General features: G+C 42.6%; 1 protein-coding gene across 2 annotated transcripts in view; it reads left to right on the forward strand.

The window, feature by feature from the left end:
* The window catches only part of LOC135552106 (transcriptional repressor p66-beta-like), a 50,773-nt gene extending 25,935 nt beyond the window's left edge, over positions 1–24,838 (forward strand). Inside the window, exons 2-11 of one of the 2 annotated variants that reach the window (XM_064983516.1) lie at positions 871–1,245; positions 1,812–1,941; positions 2,242–2,373; positions 2,995–3,123; positions 3,859–4,026; positions 4,332–4,716; positions 5,080–5,282; positions 9,856–9,966; positions 14,291–14,531; positions 19,980–24,838. In XM_064983516.1, the coding sequence (XP_064839588.1) occupies positions 872–1,245; positions 1,812–1,941; positions 2,242–2,373; positions 2,995–3,123; positions 3,859–4,026; positions 4,332–4,716; positions 5,080–5,282; positions 9,856–9,966; positions 14,291–14,531; positions 19,980–20,116 (2,010 nt within the window). In that variant the 5' untranslated portion in view covers position 871 and the 3' untranslated portion in view covers positions 20,117–24,838. The remainder of the gene's footprint in view (positions 1–870; positions 1,246–1,811; positions 1,942–2,241; positions 2,374–2,994; positions 3,124–3,858; positions 4,027–4,331; positions 4,717–5,079; positions 5,283–9,855; positions 9,967–14,290; positions 14,532–19,979) is intronic. The other variant, XM_064983517.1, reaches the window with a different exon arrangement.
* Positions 24,839–25,246: the final 408 nt, after the last annotated feature.

The raw sequence follows: 25,246 nt of genomic DNA on the forward strand, positions 1-25,246 counted from the left end.
CAAATATTATCTGTTTGGGCTTGCGGTCAATTTGCAGTCGACAAATCATTTGCAATTATGCTCCGCCACCCTGACCATCCGCTAAAGAAAAATCGGCCCACGCCCGAATCTAGTTGAGGATCCCTGTCCTAAAGAGATGTCTTGAGCACCACAATGTAGGTGACTTGAAAATGTCAAGTCAATGTGTAACACGCATTCATTTTATTTGTGTGTTCCTTCTCATGCATTCATTTGCTGGATAGGAACTTGTTTCAATATAACGACATGACATGAATAACCGTCATCCACTTGTTAACATAATTGTCAGTTAGTCACGGGTCAATGCACCTGATGTCATCTGGTGCTGTAGCAAAATAAGGACACCCCCATTCACTGAAGGTGGAAGAGTTCACTCTCACAGATTCACCATTGAGAATGATAATTCTCTAGGCTTTCAAATATTTTACAATTTCCCTCTTTTGAAAGACTCAAACATTTTTTTAAATATCTATGTTGACTTCAATATTCGTGCCTTCAAGTGGTGAATATGACTGGTATCTAAATGTAATGCTTGTGTATTTAGTTCATTCGATGCTGTCAGCGAGTTGCCTGATTGCGTAGTTAGTCAGTGGGCAGTCAGGAATATAGCAATCCCACACACTCATTTTTACATGGACACACACATAAAGAGCAACAAAGGCCCTATTTTCACTATAAAATACACAGCTCCAGGGCGAGACTGTTCGTTTCGAGGTGTTATCTTCACATAGGCCCCTACTCAACCATGGTTCATAACTATCTGTGATGTGTGAAATGCTTTCAAATATTTTGTTTGAATTGAATTGCGTTGAATTGAACCTCACGTTCCTCCCTCCCTTCCTTTGTTTCCAGGATGGAGCGGATGTCTGAGGAGGCGCTGCGGCTGAACCTTCTCAAGCGGGGCCTGGAGACGTCCGAGGAGCGTGAAGAGGCCCTGGCCAAGCGCCTTAAGATGGAGGGCCACGAGGCTATGGAGCGCCTCAAGATGCTGGCCCTGCTCAAGCGCAAGGACCTGGCTGCATTGGAAGGGGCAGCGGTGGCAGCCGGGTCCCTGGACGGCGGCAAAGGCGGACTGGGGGGGAGCCACCACCACCAGAGTATGCTGGCGGGCGCGGCGGCGGCCTATGAGGAGAAGATGAACGGGAGGCTGGGGGGCCACGGAGGGCCGAGTAAGAACGGCAAGGAGAATATGGTGGACGAACCAGTGGACTTCAGCGCCAGAAGAAGGTAAGAATCATATAATTAATCATGATTTAAAATGGACGAAGAACAGGTGATGGGTGGAAATGAGTCATGCAGAAGATGTGGACTTTGGAAGTGTATTTAGTTGGTGTGTTATGCAGATTTGAAAAACAAAAACACCTTATACACGTATTCATGCGATGCGCACTGCAGAGGACACCAGAAGAAGAATTATCACTGGAATATCACAGTGAATTATTGTAATGTTGGTCCCATTAATCCCATGAGGGATGGGTTGCCAACTAATGTAATTCGACATGTAATTCATTCATTGTACAATGCATATTGTTGTAACCTGTTTAGTATTGTGTTACTCAGTGTAGCTCCATGTAGAGGAGGCAATGCAGTGTAGCTCCATGTAGAGGAGGTAATGCAGTGTAGCTCCATGTAGAGGAGGTAATGCAGTGTAGCTCCATGTAGAGGAGGTAATGCAGTGTAGCTCCATGTAGAGGAGGTAATGCAGTGTAGCCCTATGCAGTTCTAAACAGCGTACACCATTCATCCTCTGTTGGACGTCATTCGCCGCTGGTCCCCCTCTCTCCCACCTCCAGCGATGTGGACCGTGAGCGACACACTCCGTCCCCGGACGTGATCATCCTGTCGGACAACGAGGCTTCCAGTCCCAGGGGGACGCCCCACCCCGAGGAGAGGCTGCACCAGGCCAACCTGGAGATCTTCAAGGTACGTTGTCACCACTTGGCCTGTGTGGTCTAGGGGTAAAAGCCACTGACTCTGACCCCGGCACACATGTAGACCAGAGTGGACATGGTTCGAATCTGTGCCACCGCCCTTCATACTCACACTCCTCCTACCTTTCCTGTCAGCCCTTTACTGTCCTATCCATAAATGTGTGTGTGTGTGTGTGTGTGTGTGTGTGTGTGTGTGTGTGTGTGTGTGTGTGTGTGTGTGTGTGTGTGTGTGTGTGTGTGTGTGTGTGTGTGTGTGTGTGTGTGTGTGTGTGTGTGTGTGTGTGTGTTCTAGGGGAAGACTGGCGAGGAGCGGCAGCAGATGATCAAGGCTCTGAGGGAAGAGCTGCGTCTGGAGGAGGCCCGTCTGGTGCTGCTCAAGAAGCTTCGGCAGAGCCAGATCCAGAAGGAGAATGTCGTGCAGAAGGTTAGTACCAGAGTTGACGCTAATACCATTCCGTATTCAATTCAGAAAGTTGATTGAAATATCGTTATAGAAAATGAGACCCAGCACCCCTAGTTTGTGACAATATATTGGTGTTACAATAACCTTAGCCAGCTACCTCACTTTACAATGGATAATCACCTGGTAAACAAAAATCGCAATCAGGGACGCATTATCGCTAAAATCAGCATCAAATATCATAATGGCTCCTATATCCCACAAAATACAGGCACCGAAACAGCCTGATACTAGTGAAATGGGAATGGCTCAGCAGGTAGCAGTGTTACCTACGTCCCCTGTTTGAAGTGGTAGTGAGATTGTGCTGACACACAGGCTAAACATCTCAATGTCTCAGAGCAGGAGTAAACATGGCAGAGATCAGTGGCGTTATTGTGTGCGTCTCTGTTTTGAAAGAGAGAGAGAGAGAGTTTTGCGTGTGTGTTCGTTCGCCTGCCAGACCTGACCCGGCCACGTGTAAAGCATGATATATGTACATATGTACATGATATACATTGCACAAATTGATTTGTAACGTCGGTGTGTAATGTTCTCTATTGTTTTTTATTGTTTTCTATTCTAACTGTTCTATTCCAACCCATACAGATACCAGTGGTCCAGAATACCCCCTCTTTAGTGCAGCCATCCCCCATCCACAGTTCACAGGGGATGGGAAAGCTGCCGGTGCGCCCTGGCATGCATACCCCGGAGCCCCAGAACTTTCGCAGTGTACAGGTGTGTGTGTGTGTGTGTGTGTGTGTGTGTGTGTCTGTGTATTGCAGTGATTTTGGCAGTAGCCTGACCGGAACTCTACCTGCACCTCGGGTCTGAGCCAAACCTGCTATCCACAGCTCCAAGAACATTGTTGCTCCTTCAGTTGGAACGTCTTGTAATGCATTACATACCAACACTGTAGGATCAATACTCAAAGCTAATTTGTGTTTGAAGGCTTAGGCAAATCTATTTCACTACTCTTTGGATCATGTTTGTGTTTAGAAAAGTATATCGTTCCTGGTTAGGATGATATCTTACATCTATGTTAGGAAGACATTGTTAGGAAGTCATTGCCATGATCCCTTGAATTGCACATGGGTTGGTCAGGTCAGCTTTTTATCTAAGCTGTTCACTGTCTGTCTGAACTGTGACAATAAGGCCAAGTATCTATTGCCCTCTAGTGACCACAAACGGTACAACATATACCCATTCATAGAATCATTACATTCATGAATGACTAGCTCTCTCTGTTTCAATGGCACACGCCATGTAGCAAATGTGGATTCCTGATCAATTCAATTGCGGAATTAATTCAAATGCATCCAAATGTGTATTGTTCTCATAATTCTCCCCATTTTATTAACCCACTCCTCTTCATCACTTTCTCACCTTTTCCTGTCCCTCTTCCTCCTCTATCCCTGCTGGATATCCCTTCTCCTTCTATATCCTCTAACCTTTCCTCTCCTCTCTCCACAGGGTCACACAGTCATCAGGTCGGGGGCCAATGCCTCCCTGCCACCGATGATGATGTCACAGAGGGTCATCGCCCCCAACCCATCCCAGCTACATGGCCAGAGAATGACCTCCAAGCCTGGCATGGGCCGCTCCAGCACGGGCAGTATGAGCAACATCAGCTACCAGCAGGTATGGTGCCACCCCTCTGCACTCCACGTTTCAGTTAACACTGGTTGCATTCCGATTCTCTAACCTTCACCCATGAGTATGCACTCGGTCACGCCCCCTCATGCATTTAAAAGCATTGGATCATTGCAAGCATGACTGGAGGATGTTCCCACTATATTCCTTATACCACTTCATCCCTTGAGCATGTTCAAATGTCATAAAAGCCACCCAGAGGACCATTCCGTGTGAATAATAGCAATCACTTCATCTTGTCTCACTGTCTTTCCACTGTGCCCCTTTTCTCTTGTGTGTTGAATGCACCACAGGCCACCAGCCAGCAGGTGGCGGCGTCCCAGCGTTCGGGTTCCTCTGCAATCTACATGAACCTGGCCCACATGCAGGCGGCAGGGGCTGGTGGTGTGGGCGGTGTGGGGATGGGCGGCAGTGGGATGGGCGCTGTCAGCCCTTCCACCATATCGAGTGGCACAGGTGGCGGCAGCAGCTCCGGCGTGAGTTCCCTGGCGGACCAGGCCAGCAGCCAGGCGGCAGCCAAGCTGGCCTTGCGCAAACAGCTGGAGAAGACCCTGCTGGAGATTCCCCCACCCAAGCCTCCGGCCCCACTGCTGCACTTCCTGCCGTCGGCCGCCAACAGCGAGTTCATCTACATGGTAGGCCTGGAAGAGGTGGTGCAGAGCGTCATCGACAGCCAGGGTGAGCCACTGGACAGGCACCACTACAAATCTACAAATCACACTGCATCCCAAATAACTACTCATTATATGATCAAGATTAGTGATTCTGCACCTCACCATACTGTCCAGTGAAAATCTAACTGGTTAAAGTTCATATTCTGTTAACTCATACCCAAATAATGTTGTTAACTCATCCTATACTCATATTTGTGGCCAAAGCATACATTTATGAAAATAATGAAACAACTTTGGAAGGAAACTATTTTGTAATTAATTATAGGTAATATTTCATAGACATCTGTAAACACAGGACAGTTAGTTTAAACTGACCCCCTGAAGAATCAAAACCTTTAATAAATGCCTCTCTCCTGCCTCTCATCAGGTAAGCTGCGGGGGACGCTGTCGCGCATGGAGCCCTTCTTCTGCGGCCAGTGCAGGATCGACTTCACACCCCACTGGAAGCAGGAGAAGGGTGGGCGTATCCTCTGTGAGCAGTGCATGACGTCCAATCAGAAGAAGGCCCTGAAGGCGGAGCACACCAATAGACTGAAGAACGCATTCGTGAAGGCCCTGCAGCAGGAGCAGGTTAGCACGACCCCTTTTAACAGGGCTTTAACAGGGCTTGCTCTACAGTGCATTTGGAAAGTATTCAGACCCCTTGACTTTTTCCACATTTTGTTACATAACAGCCTTATTCCAAAATGTATTAAATTGTTTTTTTTCCTCATCAATCTACACATAATGCCCCATAATGACAAAGCATAAACAGGTTATTAGACAGTTTAGCAAATGTATATATAAAAATGGATATCACATTTACATAAGTGTTCAGACCCTTTACTCAGCACACAGCCAAGACAACGCCTTCGGGACAAGTCTCTGAATGTCTGAGTGGCCCAGCCAGAGCTCGGACTTGAACCCGATCAAAAATCTGTGGTGAGACCTGAAAAAAGCTGTGCAGCGACTCTCCCTAACTAACCTGACAGAGCTTGAGAGGATCTACAAAGAAGAATGGGTGAAACTCATGTGCCAAGTGTGTAGCATCATACCCAAGAAGACTTTGAGGCTGTACTCGCTGCCAAAGGTGCTTCAACGAAGTACTGAGTAAAGGGTCTGAATACTAATGTATATGTGATCTTTCTGGATTTTTTTTATATACATTTGAAAAGTTACTAAAAACCTGTTTTTTCTTTGTTATTATGGGGTATTGTGTGTAGATTGTTTAAATGTTTTATTTTTAAATCAATTTTAGAATAAGGCTGTCATGTAACAGAATGTGGAAAAAGGGAAGGGGTCTGATCACTGTAATCTTATCTAAAAGACAACTGATCCTAGATCCACATTCCAATTTATGAATAGGTGCCCAGATTTTATTTTTCACATGTAATGGCATGGATTAAAGAGATACAGTGCTGTGATCAGGTACAGTGCCTTGCGAAAGTATTCGGCCCCCTTGAACTTTGCGACCTTTTGCCACATTTCAGGCTTCAAACATAAAGATATAAAACTGTATATTTTTGAATCAACAATATCCAAAAATTTATTGGATATTTCAAACTTTTTTAACAAATCAAAAACTGAAAAATTGGGCGTGCAAAATTATTCAGCCCCCTTAAGTTAATACTTTGTAGCGCCACCTTTTGCTGCGATTACAGCTGTAAGTCGCTTGGGGTATGTCTCAATCAGTTTTGCACATCGAGAGACTGACATTTTTTCCCATTCCTCCTTGCAAAACAGCTCGAGCTCAGTGAGGTTGGATGGAGAGCATTTGTGAACAGCAGTTTTCAGTTCTTTCCACAGATTCTCGATTGGATTCAGGTCTGGACTTTGACTTGGCCATTCTAACACCTGGATATGTTTATTTTTTAACCATTCCATTGTAGATTTTGCTTTATGTTTTGGATCATTGTCTTGTTGGAAGACAAATCTCCGTCCCAGTCTCAGGTCTTTTGCAGACTCCATCAGGTTTTCTTCCAGAATGGTCCTGTATTTGGCTCCATCCATCTTCCCATCAATTTTAACCATCTTCCCTGTCCCTGCTGAAGAAAAGCAGGCCCAAACCATGATGCTGCCACCACCATGTTTGACAGTGGGGATGGTGTGGTCAGGGTGATGAGCTGTGTTGCTTTTACGCCAAACATAACATTTTGCATTGTTGCCAAAAAGTTCAATTTTGGTTTCATCTGACCAGAGCACCTTCTTCCACATGTTTGGTGTGTCTCCCAGGTGGCTTGTGGCAAACTTTAAACGACACTTTTTATGGATATCTTTAAGAAATGGCTTTCTTCTTGCCACTCTTCCATAAAGGCCAGATTTGTGCAATATATAACTGATTGTTGACCTATGGACAGAGTCTCCCACCTCAGCTGTAGATCTCTGCAGTTCATCCAGAGTGATTATGGGCCTCCTGGCTGCATCTCTGATCAGTCTTCTCCTTGTATGAGCTGAAAGTTTAGAGGGACGGCCAGGTCTTGGTAGATTTGCAGTGGTCTGATACTCCTTCCATTTCAATATTATCGCTTGCACAGTGCTCCTTGGGATGTTTAAAGCTTGGGAAATCTTTTTGTATCCAAATCCGGCTATAAACTTCTTCACAACAGTATCTCGGACCTGCCTGGTGTGTTCCTTGTTCTTCATGATGCTCTCTGCGCTTTTAACGGACCTCTGAGACTATCACAGTGCAGGTGCATTTATACGGAGACTTGATTACACACAGGTGGATTGTATTTATCATCATTAGTCATTTAGGTCAACATTGGATCATTCAGAGATCCTCACTGAACTTCTGGAGAGAGTTTGCTGCACTGAAAGTAAAGGGGCTGAACAATTTTGCACGCCCAATTTTTCAGTTTTTGATTTGTTAATTTTTTTTGAAATATCCAATAAATGTCGTTCCACTTCATGATTGTGTCCCACTTGTTGTTGATTCTTCACAAAAAAATACAGTTTTATATCTTTATGGTTGAAGCCTGAAATGTGGCAAAAGGTCGCAAAGTTCAAGGGGGCCGAATACTTTCGCAAGGCACTGTATTTGCCCCTTTTCTGATTTTCTCTATTTTTGCATATTTTTGATACTGAATGTTATCAGATCTTCAACCAAAACCTGTTATTAGATAAAGGGAGCTTGAGTTTACAAATAACAAAAAATATATATACTTATTTTATTTTTAGCCCTTTAATTATTATTTTTTTTAAACATTTACTTGACTAAGCAAGTCAGTCTAGAACAAATTCTTATTTTCAATGACGGCCTAGGAACAGTGGGTTAACCTTGTCAGCTCGGGGATTCGATCTTGCAACTTTTTGGTTACTAGTCCAGCGCTCTAACCAATAGGCTACCTGCCGCCCAAAAATGCTTCCTGTAGTTGTTGATCAGTCCCTCACATCGCTGTGGAGGAATTTTGGCCCACACTTGAATGCAGAACTCCTTTAACTCAGTGACATTTGTGGTTTTTCAAGCTGCTTGTTAACTGCTTGTTGCAAGTCCTGCCACAACATCTCGATTGGGATTAGGTCTGGACTGCGACTCGGCCATTCCAAAACATAAAATTTGTTGCCTTTTAGCCATTTTCATCTTAACCTGATTGTGTGTCTTGGATCATTTTCTAGCTGCATGACCCAGCTTTGTTTCAGCTCACAGATGGATGTCCTGACATGCTCCTGTAGGATTCTCTGATACAGAGCAGAATTCATGGTTCCTTCTAAGGCAAGTCATCCAGGTCCTGAGGCAGAAAAGCATCCCCGGGCCTCCTGATTGGCGCAGTGGTCGAATGCACTGCATCGCTGTGCTAGCTGTGCCAATAGAGATCCCGGCCACGCCGGGAGACCCATGGGGCGGGGCACAATTGGCACAGCGTCGTCAGGATTAGGGGAGGGTTTGGCCGGCAGGGATGATCTTGTCCCATCGTGCTCTAGCGACTCCTGTGGCGGGCCGGTTGCAATGCACGCTGAGACGGTCGTCTCAGACACATTGGTGCGGCTGGCTTCCGGGTTGAGCGGCCATTGTGTCAAGAAGCAGTGCGGCTCGGCTGGGTTGTTTCGGAGGACGCATGGCTCACGACCTTCGCCTCTCCCGAGCGATGGGACAAGACTAACTACCAATTAGATACCACGAAATTGGGGAGAAAAAGGGGTAAAACAATTAAGAAAAGCATCCCCAAACCATCACACTGCCACCACCTTGCTTGAGGTTCTTACTGTGGAATTCAGTGTTTGGTTTTCGCCAGGCATAATGTCTTCTAAAAAGTTATACTTTTGACTCAGCTGTCCAAATAACATTCTTCTAAGAGTCTTGATGATCATCCAGGTGCTTCCAGATGCTTTTTGGCAAACTTGAGTCAACATTTTGGACAAGTCAAGGGGTAACATTTATGTCTGGCAAACACTGCATTCCACTTTAAGAACCTCATAACAAGTGTCAAGTATAGTGGTGGTAGTGTGATGGTTTGGGGATGCTTTGCTTCCTCAGGACCTGGACAACTTGCCTTAATAGAAGGAACCATTAATTATTCTATATATCAGAGAATGTCAGGCTATCTGTCTGTGAGCTGCAGCACAGCTGGCTCTAGCAGCAAGACAATGATCCAAAACACACAATCAAGTTTACAGGAAAATGGTTAAAAAATGTTTTTCAGTATGGCCTAGTCACAGTCCAGACCTAATCCCAATTGAGATGTTGTGGCAAGACTTGAAACGAGCAGTTAATGCTTGAAAACCCACAAATGTTGTTGAGTTAAAGCAGTTCTGCATGCAAGAGTGGGCCAACATTCCTCCACAGCGATGTGAGAGACTGATCAAAAACTACAGGAAGCATTTGGGGCTGCAGTCATTGAAGCTAAAAGTGGCACAGTTATTGAGTGTACGGGGGCAATTACTTATTCACATAGGGGAATTGGGTGTTGCATAACTTTGTTAAATAAATACATATAATAAGCATCAATGATTTTTTACAAGTGTGTGTGTGTGTGTGTGTGTGTGTGTGTGTGTGTGTGTGTGTGTGTGTGTGTGTGTGTGTGTGTGTGTGTGTGTGTGTGTGTATGTGCTTTTGTACTTTAATTTCTTGTCTGTTTCTCTCCCCCACTCCTTGTTCCACAAATTATTTTCCCATCTGTTGTTCGTTGTCTCAACCCTTATCTGTTTCTCTCCTCATGTTTAATAGGAGATTGAGCAAAGGCTCCAGCAGCAGGCGGCCCTCTCTCCCAGCACAGCTCAGACAGTTCCCAACGTCAGCAAGGCCGAGACCATGATCCGACATCATGCCCTGCGTCAGGTAACGGGCCTACACTTAGACACCTTAATGTGACAGTTCACTGCAAAACCTTAATTTGTCAGCTGTTGTCAGACCTCAAAAGTAGACTGAAAATCTTAAGTGTTATTACATACAGCCGGGAAGATCTATTGGATATAAGAGTGACCTCAACGTACCAACATAATGACCAGGAAAACTACTTTCCCGAAGCGGCTCCTTTGTTCGCACCACCACCCAGGACATTGGATCTAATCCCAGAGGCCGACCCAAAACAACATCACTGCAGAAGAGGTAGACGGAGGGGCCTCCTGGTCAGACTTCAAAGGCGTGCACACCACCCACCGCTTCCGAGTATATTACTCGCCAATGTCCACTCTAGACAACAAGGTAGACTAAATTAGGGCAAGGGTTGCCTTCCAGAGAGACATCAGAGATTGTAACATTCTCTTTTTCACGGAAACATGGCTCTCTCGGGATATGTTGTCAGAGTTGGTACAGCCACCGGGTTTCTTCATGCGCCACGCAGACAGAAATAAACATCTCTCTGGGAATAAGAAGGGCAGGGGTGTGTGCCTCATGATTAACGACTCATGTTGTAATCATAACAACATACAGAAACTAAAGTCCTTTTGTTCACCTGACCTAGAATTCCTTACAATCAAATGCCAACCATATTATCTCCCTTCAGCAAATCCGACCACGACACCATTTTGCTCCTACCGTCCTATATGTAGAAACTCAAGCAAGATGTACCTGTGACAAGAATGATTCAATGCTGGTCTGACCAATTGGAATCCACGCTTCAAGATTGTTTTGATTACACGGACTGGGAAATGTTCTGGGCAGCCTCTGAGAATAACATCCATTAATACACTGATTTGGTGAGTGAGTTTATAAGGAAGTGCACTGGAGAAGTTGTACCCACTGTGACTATTAAAACCTACCCTAACCAGAAACCGTGGATAGATGGCGGCATTCACGCAAAACTGAAAGCGTGAACCACCTCATTTACCATGGAAAGATGACTGGGAATATGGCAGAATATAAAGAGTGTAGTTATTCCCTCCAAAGCAATCAAACAAGTGAAATGTCGGTATAGGGACATCGTAGAGTCGCAATTCAACGGCTCAGACACGAGATGTATGTGCCAGGGTCTACCGGCAATTACGGACTACAAAAAGAAAACCAGCCACTTCACGGACACCAACATCTTGCTTCCAGACAAACTAAACACCCTCTTTGCCCGCTTTGAGGATAATACAGTGCCACCGTCACGGCCCGCTACCAAGGTGTACCGGACCCCCTTCTCCACTGCCGACGTGAGTAAGACATTTAAACGTTTTAATCGTCGCAAGGCTGCTGGCCCAGGCGGCATCCCTAGCCGCGTCCTCAGATCATGCGCAGACCAGCTGGTTGGTGTGTTTATGGACATATTCAATCGCTCCCCATCCCAGTCTGCTATCCACACATGCTTCAAGAGTGACACCATTGTTCCTGTACCCAAGAAGGAAAAGATAACTGAACTAAATGACTATCACCCCGTAGCACTCACTTTTGTCATCATGAAGTGCTTTGAGAAACTAGTCAAGGATCATATCACCTCCACCTTACCCGCCACCCTAGACCCACTTCAGTTTGCACACCGCCCCAACAGGTCCAGAGACGATGCAATTGCCATCACACTGCACACTGCCATATTTCCATCTGGAAAAGAGGAATAGCTATGTAAGAATGCTGTTCATTGACTATAGCTCAGCATTCAACACCATAGTACCATCCAAGCTCATCATTAAGCTTGAGGCCCTGGGTCTCAGCCCCGCCCTGTGCAATTGGGTCCTGGACTTCCAGACGGGCTGCCCCCAGGTGGTGAAGGTAGGAAACAACATTCGCATTTTGTTGATCCTCAACACTAACGCCCCACAATGGTGCGTGCTCAACCACATGTACTCCCTTTTCACCCATGACTGCGTGGCCATGCACGCCTCCAAATCGATCATCAAGTTTGTAGACTACACAACAGTAGTAGGCTTGATTACCAACAACAATGAGACAGCCTATAGGGAGGAGGTGGGGGCATGCACAATTGAGAGCATCCTGTCGGGCTGTATCACCGCCTGGTACGGCAACTGCACCGCCCACAACCGCAAGTCTCCCCAGAGGGTGGTACGGTCTGCACAACGCATCACAGGGGGTAAACTACGTGCCCTCCAGGACACCTACAGCACCCGATGTCACAGGAAGGCCAAAAAGATCATCAAGGGTAACAGCCACCCGAGCCACTGCCTGTTCACCCCGCTACCATCCAGAAGGTGAGGTCAGTACAGGTGCATCAAAGCTGGGACCGAGAGACTGAAGCTGTAACACAGAGAAGCTGCTGCCTACACACAGACTTGAATCATTGGCCATTTTAATAGATGTATCGCTGGTCACTTTAAATAATGTCACTTTGATAATGTTTACATATCTTACATTACTCATCTCATACATATATACAGTATTTTATACCATCCATTGTATCTTGCCTATGCCGCTCGGTCATCGCTCATCCATATATTTATATGTACATATTCTTTTTCCATCCCTTTTAGATTTGTGTGTTTTAGGTCGTTGTTGTGGAATTGTTAGATTTACTTGTTAGATATTACTGCACTGTTGGAACTAGAAGCATAAACATTTCAAATCAAAGTTTGTCACTTGCGACGAATTTCACCTTACAGTGAAATGCTTACTTACAAGCTCTAACCAATAGTGCAAAAAATGTATTAGGTGAACAATAGGTAAGTAAAGAAATAAAAACCGTTGAAGACTTTTTGTCCTAGACTTGGCGCTCCGGTACCGCTTGCCATGCGGTAGTAGAGAGAACAGTCTATGGCTGGGGTCTTTTGACAATTTTTAGGGCCTTCCTCTGACAGCACCTGGTGTAAAGGTCCTGGATGGCAGGCAGCTTAGCCCCAGTGATGTACTGGGCCGTTCCCACTACCCCCTGTAGTGCCTTGCGGTCGGAGGCCGAGCAATTGCCGTACCAGGCAGTGATGCAACCAGTCATGATGCTGTCGATGTTGCAGCTGTAGAACCTTTTGAGGGTCTCAGGACCCATGCCAAATCTTTTTTGTTTCCTGAGGGGAATAGGCTTTGTTGTGCCCTCTTCATGACTGTCTTGGTGTGTTTGAACTATTCTAGTTTGTTGTTGATGTGGACATCAAGGACCTTGAAGCTCTCAACCTGCTCCACTACAGTCCCATCGATGAGAATGAGGGCGTACTCTGTCCTCCTTTTCCTGTAGTCCACAATCACCTCCTTAGTCTTGGTTACGTTGAGGGATAGGTTGTCATTCTGGCACCACCCAGCCAAGTCTTTGACCTCTACCCTATAGGCTGTCTCGTCGTTGTCGGTGATCAGGCCTGTCTGTTGTTTAGTCTGCAAACTTAATGATGGTGTTGTGGCTGGGAAGACACCTGCCAGTTGGTCAGTACATGTACAGAGCACACGTCCTGGTAATCCATCTGGCCCCGCAGCCTTGTGTATGTTGACCTGTTTAAAGGTCTTATTCACGTTGGCTACGGAGAGCATGATCACACAGTCGTCCGGAACAGCTCTCATGCATGCCTCAGTGTTGCTTGCCTCGAAGCGAGCATAGAAGTGATTTAGCTCATCTTGTAGGCTGGTGTCACAGGGCAGCTCGCGGCTGTGCTTCCCTTTGTAGTCTGTAATAGTTTGCAAGCCCTGCCACATAAGACGAGCGTCTGAGCCAGTGTAGTATGGTTCAATCTTAGCCCTGTATTGACGCTTTGCATGTTTGATGGTTTGTTGCAGGGTATAGCAGGATTTCTTGTAAACGTCCGGGTTAGAGTACCGCACCTTGAAAGCGCCAGCTCTGCCCTTTAGCTCAGTGCGAATGTTGCCTGTAATCCATGGCTTCTGGTTGGGGTATGTACGTATAGTCACTGTGGTGACGACGTCCTCAATGTACTTATTGATAAAGCCAGTGGCTGATATGGTCTACTCCTCAATGCCATCGGAAGAATCCCGGAACATGTTCCAGTCTGTGATAGTGAAACAGTTCTGTAGTTTAGCATCTGCTTCATCTGACCACTTTTTTATAGACCGAGTCACTGGTGCTTCCTGCTTTAATTTAATTTCGCTACACTCGCATTAACATCTGCTGAAGTTGTGTATGTGACCATGATTTGATTTAGTTGGCAGCGTTTGTAAACCATACTCCGGCACAGTATCATATTATGTTTTAAATTGTAATGTTACAAAAAAACAAACATTTTTTGACTGGACTAATGTGTCTAGAGGTCACTGATTTCCTCCACTTTCTCTCCACTCTCTGCTCCCTCAGGCTCCCCAGCCTCAGGCCTCCATGCAAAGGGGTCTCTCCAGCTCGGCGAGGGGCGTCCTCTCCAACTTCGCCCAGGCATCCCAGCTCTCCGTGGCCAGCGGCCTTCTGGGGATGACGGGGAAGCAGCGCTGCGGAGGAGGAGGTGGCAGCAGTAGTGGTGGCGGTGGCAGCAGTCGGATCCAGCATGATGGCCGTCGCCAGATCTACAACATCCCCGGTGGGTTTTTGAGAACCCCTTATGGTAACACTTCAATTAGGCCTAAAGCCTGCAGATACAGTGCCTTCAGAAAGTATTCACACCCCTTGACTTTTTCCACATTTTGTTGTTGTACAAAGTGGGATTGAAATTGATTTAATTGCATTTTTTTTGGTCAAAAAATACAAAGAGGAATAAAAACTCTTAAATATGAAAAACAAAACTCTAATATATCTTGATTAGATAAGCATTCAACCCCCTGAGTCAATACATGTTAGAATCACCTTTGGCAGTGATTACTGCCGTGGGTCTTTATCGGTCAATCTCAAAGAGCTTTGCACTACTGGATTGTACAATGTTTGCACTTTATACTTTTACAAATTCTTCAATCTCTGTTAAGTTGGTTGTTGATCATTGCTAGACAGCCATTTTCAAGTCTTACCATAGATTTTCAAGCAGATTTAAGTCTGACTGTAACTAGCCCACTCAGGAACATTCAACGTCGTCTTGGTAAGCAACTCCAGTGTATATTTGGCCTTGTGTTTTAGGTTATTGTCATGCTGAAAGGTGAATTTGTCTCCCAATGTCTAGTGAAAAGCAGACTGAACCAGGTTTTCCTCTAGGGTGTTGCCTGCGTTTTAGGTCTATTTCGTTTCTTTTTATCCCAAATAACTCCCTAGTCCTTGCTGATGGCAAGCATACCCAAAACATGATCCAGCCACCACAATGCTTGAAAATATGAAACGTGGTCCTCAGTGGTGTGTTGGATTTGCCCCAAACATAATGTTTTCTATTCAGGACATAAAGTTAATTTTTTTGACACATTTTTTGCTGTTTTACTTTAGTGCCTTATCGCAAACAAGATACATTTTCTTGAATATTTGTACTTTGTACAGGCTTTCTTTTACAGGCTTCTTTTCATTGTCAATTAGGTTAATATTGTGGAATAACTACAATGTTGTTGATCCATCCTCAGTTTTCTCCCATCACAGCCATTAAACTGTAACTATTTTAAAGTCACCATTGGCCTCATGTTGAAATCCCTGAGCTGTTTCCTGCCTCTCCGGCAACTGAGTTAGGAACGACGCCTGTATCTTTATAGTGACTGCGTGTATTGATACACCATCCAAAGTGTAATTAATAAGTTTTCCATGTTTGAAAGGGTAGTCAGTGTCTGCTTTGTTTTATTTTTACCCATCTACCAATAGGTGCCCTTCTTTGCGAGGCATTAGAAAGTCTCCCTGGTCTTTGTGGTTGAATCTGTGTTTAAAATGTACTGCTCGACTGAAGGACCTTAAAATGATCTGTATGTGTGGGGTACAGAGAGGAGGTAGTCATTAAAAAATATTTGTAAACACTATTATTGCACACAGAGTTAGTCCATGCAATTTATTTGTGACTTGTTAAGCAATGTTTTACTCCTGAACTTATTCAGGCTTGCCATAACAAAGTGGTTGAATAATTATTGACATTAGTAAACAATTCTAAAAACACAATTTAACTTTGACATTATGAGGTATTGTGTGTAGGCGAGTGACATAAATCTAAATTTAACCAATTTTATATTCAGGCTGTAACACAACAAAATGTGGAAAAAGTCAAGGGGTGTGAATACTTTCTGAAGGCACTGTATAATGCTATTATGTGTGTTTGTGTGTGTGTGTGTGTGTGTGTGTGTGTGTGTGTGTGTGTGTGTGTGTGTGTGTGTGTGTGTGTGTGTGTGTGTGTGTGTGTGTGTGTGTGTGTGTGTGTGTGTGTGTGTGTGTGTGTGTGTGTGTGTGTGTGAAATATATAGAAGTAACAGTCATGTTTGGAAACCTACTCATTCCAGGGCCTTTCTTTATTTTTACTATTTTCTACATTGTATAATAATCGTGAAGACATCAATACTATTAAATATCACATATAGAATCATGTAATAACCAAAAAGTGTTAAACAAATCAAAATGGGTGCTGTGTGGCTCAGTCGGTAGAGCATGGCGCTTGCAACGCCAAGCGTCGTGGGTTCGATTCCCGCTGGGACCACCCATATGTAAAAGTAGTGGCCCCAGCCGACTTGTAAGTCGCTTTGGACAAAAGCGTCTGCTAAATGGGATATATTATTATTATATTAAAATATATTTTATATTTGAGATTCCTTTGCCTTGATGACACTTTGTACACTCTTGGCGTTCTCTCAATCATCTTCATAAGTTGGTCACTTGGAATGCCTTTAAATTAACAGGTGAGCCTTGTTAAAAGTTCACTTGTGGTATTTCTTTCCTTCTTAATGCGTTTGAGGCAATCAGTTGTGTTGTAACAAGGTAAAGTTGGTATACAGAAGATAGCCCTATTTGGTAAAAGACCAAGTCCATATTATGGAAAGAACATCTTAAATAAGCAAAGGGAAACGACAGTCTATCATTACTTTAAGACATGAATAGTCAATATGGAGAATTTTTTTACGTTTCTTCAAGTACAGTCGCAAAAACCATCAAGCGCTATGATGAAACTGGCTCTCATGAGGACCGCCACATGAAAGGAAGACCCAGAGTTACCTCTGCTGCAGAGGATGTTCATTAGAGTTACCAGCCTCAGAAATTGCAGCCCAAATAAATGCTTCACAAAGTTCAAGTAACAGACACATCTCAACATCAACTGTTCAGAGGAGACTGCGTGAATCTGGCCTTCATGGTCGAATTGCTGCAAAGAAACCACTACTAAATGACACCAAAATGAAGAAGAGACTTTCCTTTGTCCAAGAAACATGAGCAATGGACATTAGACTGGTGGAAATCTGATGAGTCCAAATTTGAGAATTTTGGTTCCAACCGCTGTATCTTTGTGAGACGTAGAGTATGTGAACAGATGATCTCTGCGTGTGTGGTTCCCACCATGAAGCTTGGAGGAGGAGGTGTGATTGTGTGGGGGTGCTTTGCTGGTGACACTGTTAGTGATTTATTTAGAATTCAGCATGGCTACCACACCATTCTACAGCTATACACCATCCCATCTGATTTGCGCTTAGTCCCACTATCATTTGTTTTTCAACAAGACAATGACCCAACACACCTCTAGGCTATGTAAGGGCTATTTGACCAAGAAGGAGAGTGATGGAGTGCTGTTTCAGATACCCTGGCCTCCACAATCACAGGACTTCAACCCATTTGAGATGGTTTGGGATGAGTTGGACCTCAGAGTGAAGGAAAAGCAGCCAACAAGTGCTCAGCATACATATCCTTCCAGAAAGCATTCCAGGTAAAGCATTCCAGGTGAAGCTGGTTGAAAGAATACCAAGAGTGTGCAAAGCTCTCATCAAGGCAAAGGGTGGCTACTTTGAAGAATCCCAAATGTAAAATGTATTTAAATTTGTTTAAAACTTTTTTGGTTAATACATGATTCCATGTGTTATTTCATAATTTTGATGTCTGTTACTCTACAATGTAGAAAATAGTCAAAATAAAGAAAACCCCTTGAATGAGTAGATGTGTCCAATCTTTTTACTGTTGCTGTGTGTATAAATAGAGTACCAGTCAAATGTTTGGACACACCTACTCATTCAAGGGCTTTTCTTTACTTTGACTTTTTTCTACATTGTAGAAGAAGCTGCAATGCTGCCTAAAAACCCAGCAGCATTGCAGTTTTGACACAAACCTGTGCACCTGAACTTACCCCGTTCAAAGGCACAATACATGTCTCTCTTGTCTGAAGGCTTAACAATCCTTCTTTAACCTGTCTCCTCCCCTTCATCTACACTGATTTTAAGTGGATTTAGCAAGTGACATCAATAAGGGATCATAGGGATCAGTCTGTCATGAAAAGATCTGGTGTCCTTAATGTTTTGTACACTCAGTGTATAAATGGTTGTGGGATCGATTTCTCCAAGGGACCAGTATAATGTGTAAGGCTCAAAATAAGTTTTGTCTTTCTACAGTGCCTTGCGAAAGTATTCGGCCCCCTTGAACTTTGCGACCTTTTGCCACATTTCAGGCTTCAAACATAAAGATATAAAACTGTATTTTTTTTGTGAAGAATCAACAACAAGTGGGACACAATCATGAAGTGGAACGACATTTATTGGATATTTCAAACTTTTTTAACAAATCAAAAACTGAAAAATTGGGCGTGTAAAATTATTCAGCCCAATTCTTCACAGTGCAGGTGCATTTATACGGAGACTTGATTACACACAGGTGGATTGTATTTATCATCATTAGTCATTTAGGTCAACATTGGATCATTCAGAGATCCTCACTGAACTTCTGGAGAGAGTTTGCTGCACTGAAAGTAAAGGGGCTGAATAATTTTGCACGCCCAATTTTTCAGTTTTTGATTTGTTAAAAAAGTTTGAAATATCCAATAAATGTCGTTCCACTTCATGATTGTGTCCCACTTGTTGTTGATTCTTCACAAAAAAACTACAGTTTTATATCTTTATGTTTGAAGCCTGAAATGTGGCAAAAGGTCGCAAAGTTCAAGGGGGCCGAATACTTTCGCAAGGTACTGTATGTAGCACATTTTAAACATCTTCCAAATGGCTGTTTTTAATTCAGTCAGGATCATTATGAGATGATGAGATGATAATATGAGGGACGTACCTGCTTATGACAGGTCTTACAATGCATTATAATGCATTATACCTGAAGGTGATGCCCAATGTTGAGCATTCAAAGAAAGCGTAAGAGTGATACACGATGGGTTTTACACATTTTTCACAAAGATGGCCATACTGAGAGCATAAATAAAGTAGTTATTGCAATAATAATTGTCATACCTTATGATTGTCTAACAAACTCTGAAATCTCTGGTGAGGTGGACAGCAGGGTTGGGATTAATTCAACAAATTACATTCTAATTAAATTCCCTGTCCCTGTAGACTGAATTCAAAGTCCAGGTTAGTCTATGAATTCAGAGAAAATTCAATCCCTCCAAGTTCCAATGTTAGGTTATAAAATAATTGCCAATTCAATATTATCCACAACAATTCCACAAATTCCAATTAAATTCCCTCAGGCTGTTAGGCTGAACATGTCATTGTTCAGACAGTGTAGTTATACTGGACATAAAAATGCAACTTTTAAATAATTTTAAAACAAATCCTGCTGTCAATTTTTGATACTAAGTGCATTAACTGTGAAATTAAATTCCTTTTTTTTTTTTTTTTTACAATTCCAATTCAAACACACTAATTCCAATTCAATCATAATTCCATAACTTGAAGATAAAAGGTAAAATTGAGTATTACATTTTGAATTTCAAATTAAATTGGAATTGACCCCAACCCAGGTGAACAAAACAGACATAGCCGACTGGAACATTTTTTTCATTTTTAAATATGTTGCTGGTACAAAGGTTTTATTGAATGTGTTCCTCTTTCTTCCTCATTCTTTTTTCTCTCTCTTTCTGTCCTTTTTTAACTTCCCTTTCCTTGTTCATTCTCTCAACTTCTTGTTTGAACTCTGTCTCTTTCTCTCCTTCTCTATTATTCTTGATCTCTTTCTCCTTTTCTGTCAGGGTTGAACATTGCATACCTGAACCAAGGAGGGGTTGGGGCCCACAAGGGCTCCAGCTTAGCTGATCGCCAGAGGGAGTACCTGTTGGACATGATCCCGCCACGCTCCATATCGCAGTCCATCAACGGACAGAAATGAACCCCGCCCTTTACCCCCACCTTCCCAATTCTCTCCCCAAGGGCCACCTTCTCCAACCCCCCCCCCCCCCCTCTGCCGCCATGCCCTCACAAAAAAAGACCACCTCCCCCACCCCATTGCATGCAGTGCCTGTCCGTGTGCCTACCTAAACTAACCCATGGAAAACGACACAATCAGCCTGAGAAACGACACAATCAGCCAGACAAAAGACAACCAAACTGTCAGTGCATCTTCTCGACTTTCTTACTATAGCAAAATGATTTAGAAGACTCTCAAATAATTTGTACTACTATTATTGTCGCTGTTACTATTATTATTATGATAACTGTTACCGCTTCAGTTACTATTACTCTTATTAAGCTTTTTTATTGTTATGCTATGTAGAGCGCCTTTCAGTTCATACCTTTACTTTTATTTATTGGGGGGGGGGGCGACTATTGCAGGGTTGCTTTCGGATTTCATTGTTTTTCTTTTGGCATAATTGTATTTTTAGTTACTCCCCTTCTACACTCCATATGTATGGTTATTTTAGTTTTCAAAATGTTTAAAGCCACCTTCTGTTATGGATTGGATTCTGGTGAAGTTTCAACGCGGCAAAAGAGATGGACATATCGCTATGTAAGAGGGCGATCATGTGGAATGAACCGGATCTAACTGGACACTGGTCCAAATGACTGACTGCCCTGCTTTGAGTCGACCAGCAAAGATGACGGATCATAACCAGGAAGCACTATTCATATTTTTATTTGACACAGTATTAATGGAAGCGAGAAAATCCAGAAAGTGCACGCTATGGAGCAGATAGATTTTTAAAAAATCTATGAACTAAGCACAGGAAAGTCCACTGGTGTTTGCGGTGAGAAAAAAAAACTCTGCTATGTCACCGGTGGAGGCCAAGGCCTGCATAGAGAAGGAGCGTGGCAGCCATTTTGGACTGTGGCGTATCGTCCCATCTCGCTGCTTGGCACAGGCCTGAAAATGGGGTCATGAAACCTGCCCCCAAGATTCTCCATTGCCCCTCAATGCCTTCACTTTCAGAGTATGCAGAGACTTCAAACCTTTCTAAACCCAACTGTTCCTTGTGGTACCGCGAGGGAAATGAAGAGGACTCGAGCAGGAGGTGGCAGTGGCATGTTATTTGTTTTCTTGTTGATGTAGGGTTTCTTGATTTGTCGTTGTTTTTTTTGCGCCGTCTCCTGTAGAAAAGGCTGCGTATCTGTGAGGTACTTGCCCCAGGAGACGATAATTATCAAAAAATAGTGAACAGATTGAAACTATTCAAATATCTATATGGATTATGTATTGATGGCTAGCTTGAGAGAAAGGAGACTGAAATGGATTTATCTAGCAAATGGGATAGATGGATCAATCATTGTGTTCAGGCAATGCACACGAGATGCCTCATTCTCGAGGAGCACTTTTCTTATTATGAATAAAATGAAAATAAAAGGTTAAAAATTGTACAATTCCCAGGTACCCCAAGGTGCGGATGTCATCCGATTGTCTTCGGGAGAGAGAGACCATTGTCCAGAGTGTTCATGTGGACTGTATCAGACAACATTCAATTGGTTCACCCTCTTATCTTTTCAATGATTTGAACAGTTTTGTTAACGCTGGCACTGACACCAAATAGTTTTTATCCTTTTTCTTTTTTGTTGCTCCCCCCCGTTGTCCTTTGGGGCATCGGTCATACAAGCAGGGTCTCTCACACCTGTCAACACTCTTTTACCACTGCCACACACATTTCACCAGCAGCACTTTCTATGTTTGTCTTTCGGTTTGGTTTTGAAGTCAAGTTTGCTACACGTCATACAATACATTAAAGCAGTGTTCAGTAAATGTGCAGTATTACTCCGAGAGAGGTAGACCAGCAGATATTCAATTGGTTTAGGGTTTGTCTGGCTGGCATAGGAGATCGGTTTTTACATGTGTCTCCATGTAGAAGCTATAGGGAGTTTATGGCTAGTCTTGGGAAGATCAGACAGGGCTTTTAGTTTGTGCTTGGTTCAGCGTCACAGTTTTCAGTCTTTCAGGCTTTTAGCGGATTGTTGCATTATATACTGCTATAACCTATCTTTGCAATTTCACCTCTCACTGTATCAGGAGTTTAGGTCAACCGTTGGAACGACATAAAACATTTGCCCCTGTAGGCCATTGGCTCAACAGCGTATTATGTCTGTTTTTGGTCAAAAAGGTTATTGAATAAAGGGTTGGGGCACATCACCGTCCCAATGGCCATAGAGAGTCTTAAGTAAAGCCAAAGGACCATCGAAGACCCTGCAATAATATTGTCACTTAAAAATGTCTCACCTGTATTGTTCACTGGCCTCAAGAAAGAGTTTGGGGTTTTTCACCCTCTTATGCACTGACAACCTGTATGGTGTGGTTGTGAGATTATGACCTACACTGTTAGAGTGGAAGCTATGAGGAGCTGAACCAAACAAGATGGATTCTTTGAAATGGGGGTAATCTACTGATTTGGATCAATCTCAGGATAGTTAACACTACTATCACTGGGTGTGTGCAGTTTAGCAGGCCTGACATGACGGGCTTACATTTAGTCCTACGGCAGAGTAGTCTGAAAATTGGATACAAGCTCTACCCACTGGATACACAGATTTGGTGTGTCAAGTGCACTCATGCAGTGGCCTATGAAATCTCAAGTTCCCATTTCCTAGTTCTTGTAAGTTATTTATACTGAACATACACCAAGTCATTATGAAACTACCTTGGGTTTGATTGGCAGGTGCAATATGTAGATGTGAATGGAAGTTTACATTCAGAAGAGAAGGTTTTTTGTTGTTGCTTATACTATTGTCAATCAATACCTTCTTTTGTGGTTGGTTACTATAGGATGTCATTTGAAAAAATGTTTGTTGGGGTACATTTTCTTTCCCACCCCATCATATATTTGATTTGACTGTCGTTTTTTTTCTATGTCCTTTTGCTACAAAGCTGGACTTGTATATTGAAGATCCTTTCTCTCTCTTGCAGACTTTAATAGATGAATCCACACACCTTGGTAATTTCAACCACAATCTTTTATTTTTATGTCAAATGTTTTAGGGTTTTTAAATGTCATTCTTCTATTTCTGATGTCTCAATTCAGTTAATTTTTTTGTTTGGTTTGTAATGTTTTAAGTTTTCAAGAAAAAATCTAAAAAATTATCAAACAACATTTTATTGACTGAAATAAAAATGACACGATATTTGCTAGGTCAGAAGTAATAATGACTTATTGTACATAAGCTTTTTTTCTCCCTTCAAAAAAAAATGGTATATTGTGTAGAAAAGCAAACAAAAAGCCATGAATATAGTGAAGCTTGCCATTTCGTTTTGTGATCACTGTGTATTATTGTGTAACAAATGTGCAAAATGTATGGGATTCTCTTATTATTATTTTTTACACATTTTCTCCCTGGATGTCTTTTTTTGTTGTAGTGAGTAGTGTTTGCCAGAAAAGTGGTCATTGTTCTGATGGATTTAGATCTATTCCACAGGCTTTGAGCATGAAGGATGTCAAGTTCACGTATGTTTGTTGTATGTTCTATTAGAAACTCAACGCTGTTCAGTGTATTTCTTACTTTGGTTGAGCTCATGCAGACTTCATTTGTGAGGACGTGGCATGGGTCAAAACGCTGACGGACAGTACTACCCCGGGATAGTCATCAAATCCACAGATCTCTCTGTGTTTTGTTGATTTCAATTTCTGTACTGAACTACAGGGCTACCCATGTCTGAAATTACAAGTTAAAAAAGTTACATTTCCTTTGCTTTCTTCCATATTTCTATGAATATGAAAAGGTGACATTTTGTAATGCTCCTGCTTTCCATTGGAACATATAAGTTGTCAACAAAGAAAAATACAAAATAAAATAAAAAGTATTTGTTTTTAATCTAGTGTGCTAGGAGCTGTTGGAGATGAGTGAAATATTGCCCTCGTCACCATTTTGTTCTGGTCAACATCTGTTTTGGGGAATTTTCATGGAGTTATCAAACTGACAACACTATATTGACTGCCATATAAGTGAGTTAAATAATAATGGGGTTGTGTCTAAAACCTTTTAAGGCAGATAAAGCTGCCCATCAGGACAGTGTTCGTTATGGGGTTTACTAATCGTGATGTCATTCTGATGGAGGACTGATCACATTTCCTGGCTACACAAATGTATTATTTTATTGGTATAATTTCATTTACTCTTTGGCATTTTAGTTATTGTTGGAAATACAGGTAACTTTTTGAAGGGGAGGGAGGGGGGATTTATTGCAAATCATTTTCTAAATTTGATGTGAATATGCTGAAAGCGTTTCTTTTTATACATATAAAATTAACTGCAATTCCTCAGTTTGAACATTGCATAATGTTGATGTTGTATATTACATTTGTGAGAAAAAAATGACATTGATAATGACTCAATCTGTATCAATTGAATGGACATTGGGGAATGGGTGAAAAGATTAAAATGAATTTTGATCCTATAAAAAAAGCCCTTTTGTTTTATTTTGATTTCAAATGTAAATCCTGACCTTTTGCACATACTTGATATTTAACTGTCTTCAAAAAAACAAAACAAAAATGAAAGAATATTGATGCTGTTTGAAAACTGCCAGTTGGTTAATAATGATTATGCATTGACTGAAAAAATAAGCTAATTTTGGAGGAAATAACTTTGTAATATTTATCTCTTGCAAGCTATGTTTAATAAAGGATGGAACGATTTACTTCTGTAGTGTGACTTGTGCTCTGTTAAAGGAAATAACCCCAGTATTTCCTGTGAAGTCACTATAGGGGTAGATGTGAAATGTAAAGTAATTATTTGGCATTGCATACCATTTAAGAGTCTAACCTTTTCAGCATAACAAGCACAAAGCTAACAGGGAAATCTAAAATTCACTCCGAACTAAACACCACACCCTCATTTTCTCAATCAGTCATAAATCATTGTACGTAATATTGGCAAATAACAAAAAATGCTAGGAATAATCGCGCCATCAGGTGGAAGCACTGACCGGGCTATTTTGGGGCGAATGAGAAGAGCATCAATGTCTTGTGAGCTGTTTTTCCTTATTGCCCAGACAGAATAATTAATTAATTAACAATTACTACATTTTTTCCTATGATATGGCTCA

The sequence above is a fragment of the Oncorhynchus masou genome, chromosome 13 (assembly GCF_036934945.1).
Source record: "Oncorhynchus masou masou isolate Uvic2021 chromosome 13, UVic_Omas_1.1, whole genome shotgun sequence".
Classification (NCBI taxonomy): Eukaryota; Metazoa; Chordata; class Actinopteri; order Salmoniformes; family Salmonidae; genus Oncorhynchus; species Oncorhynchus masou.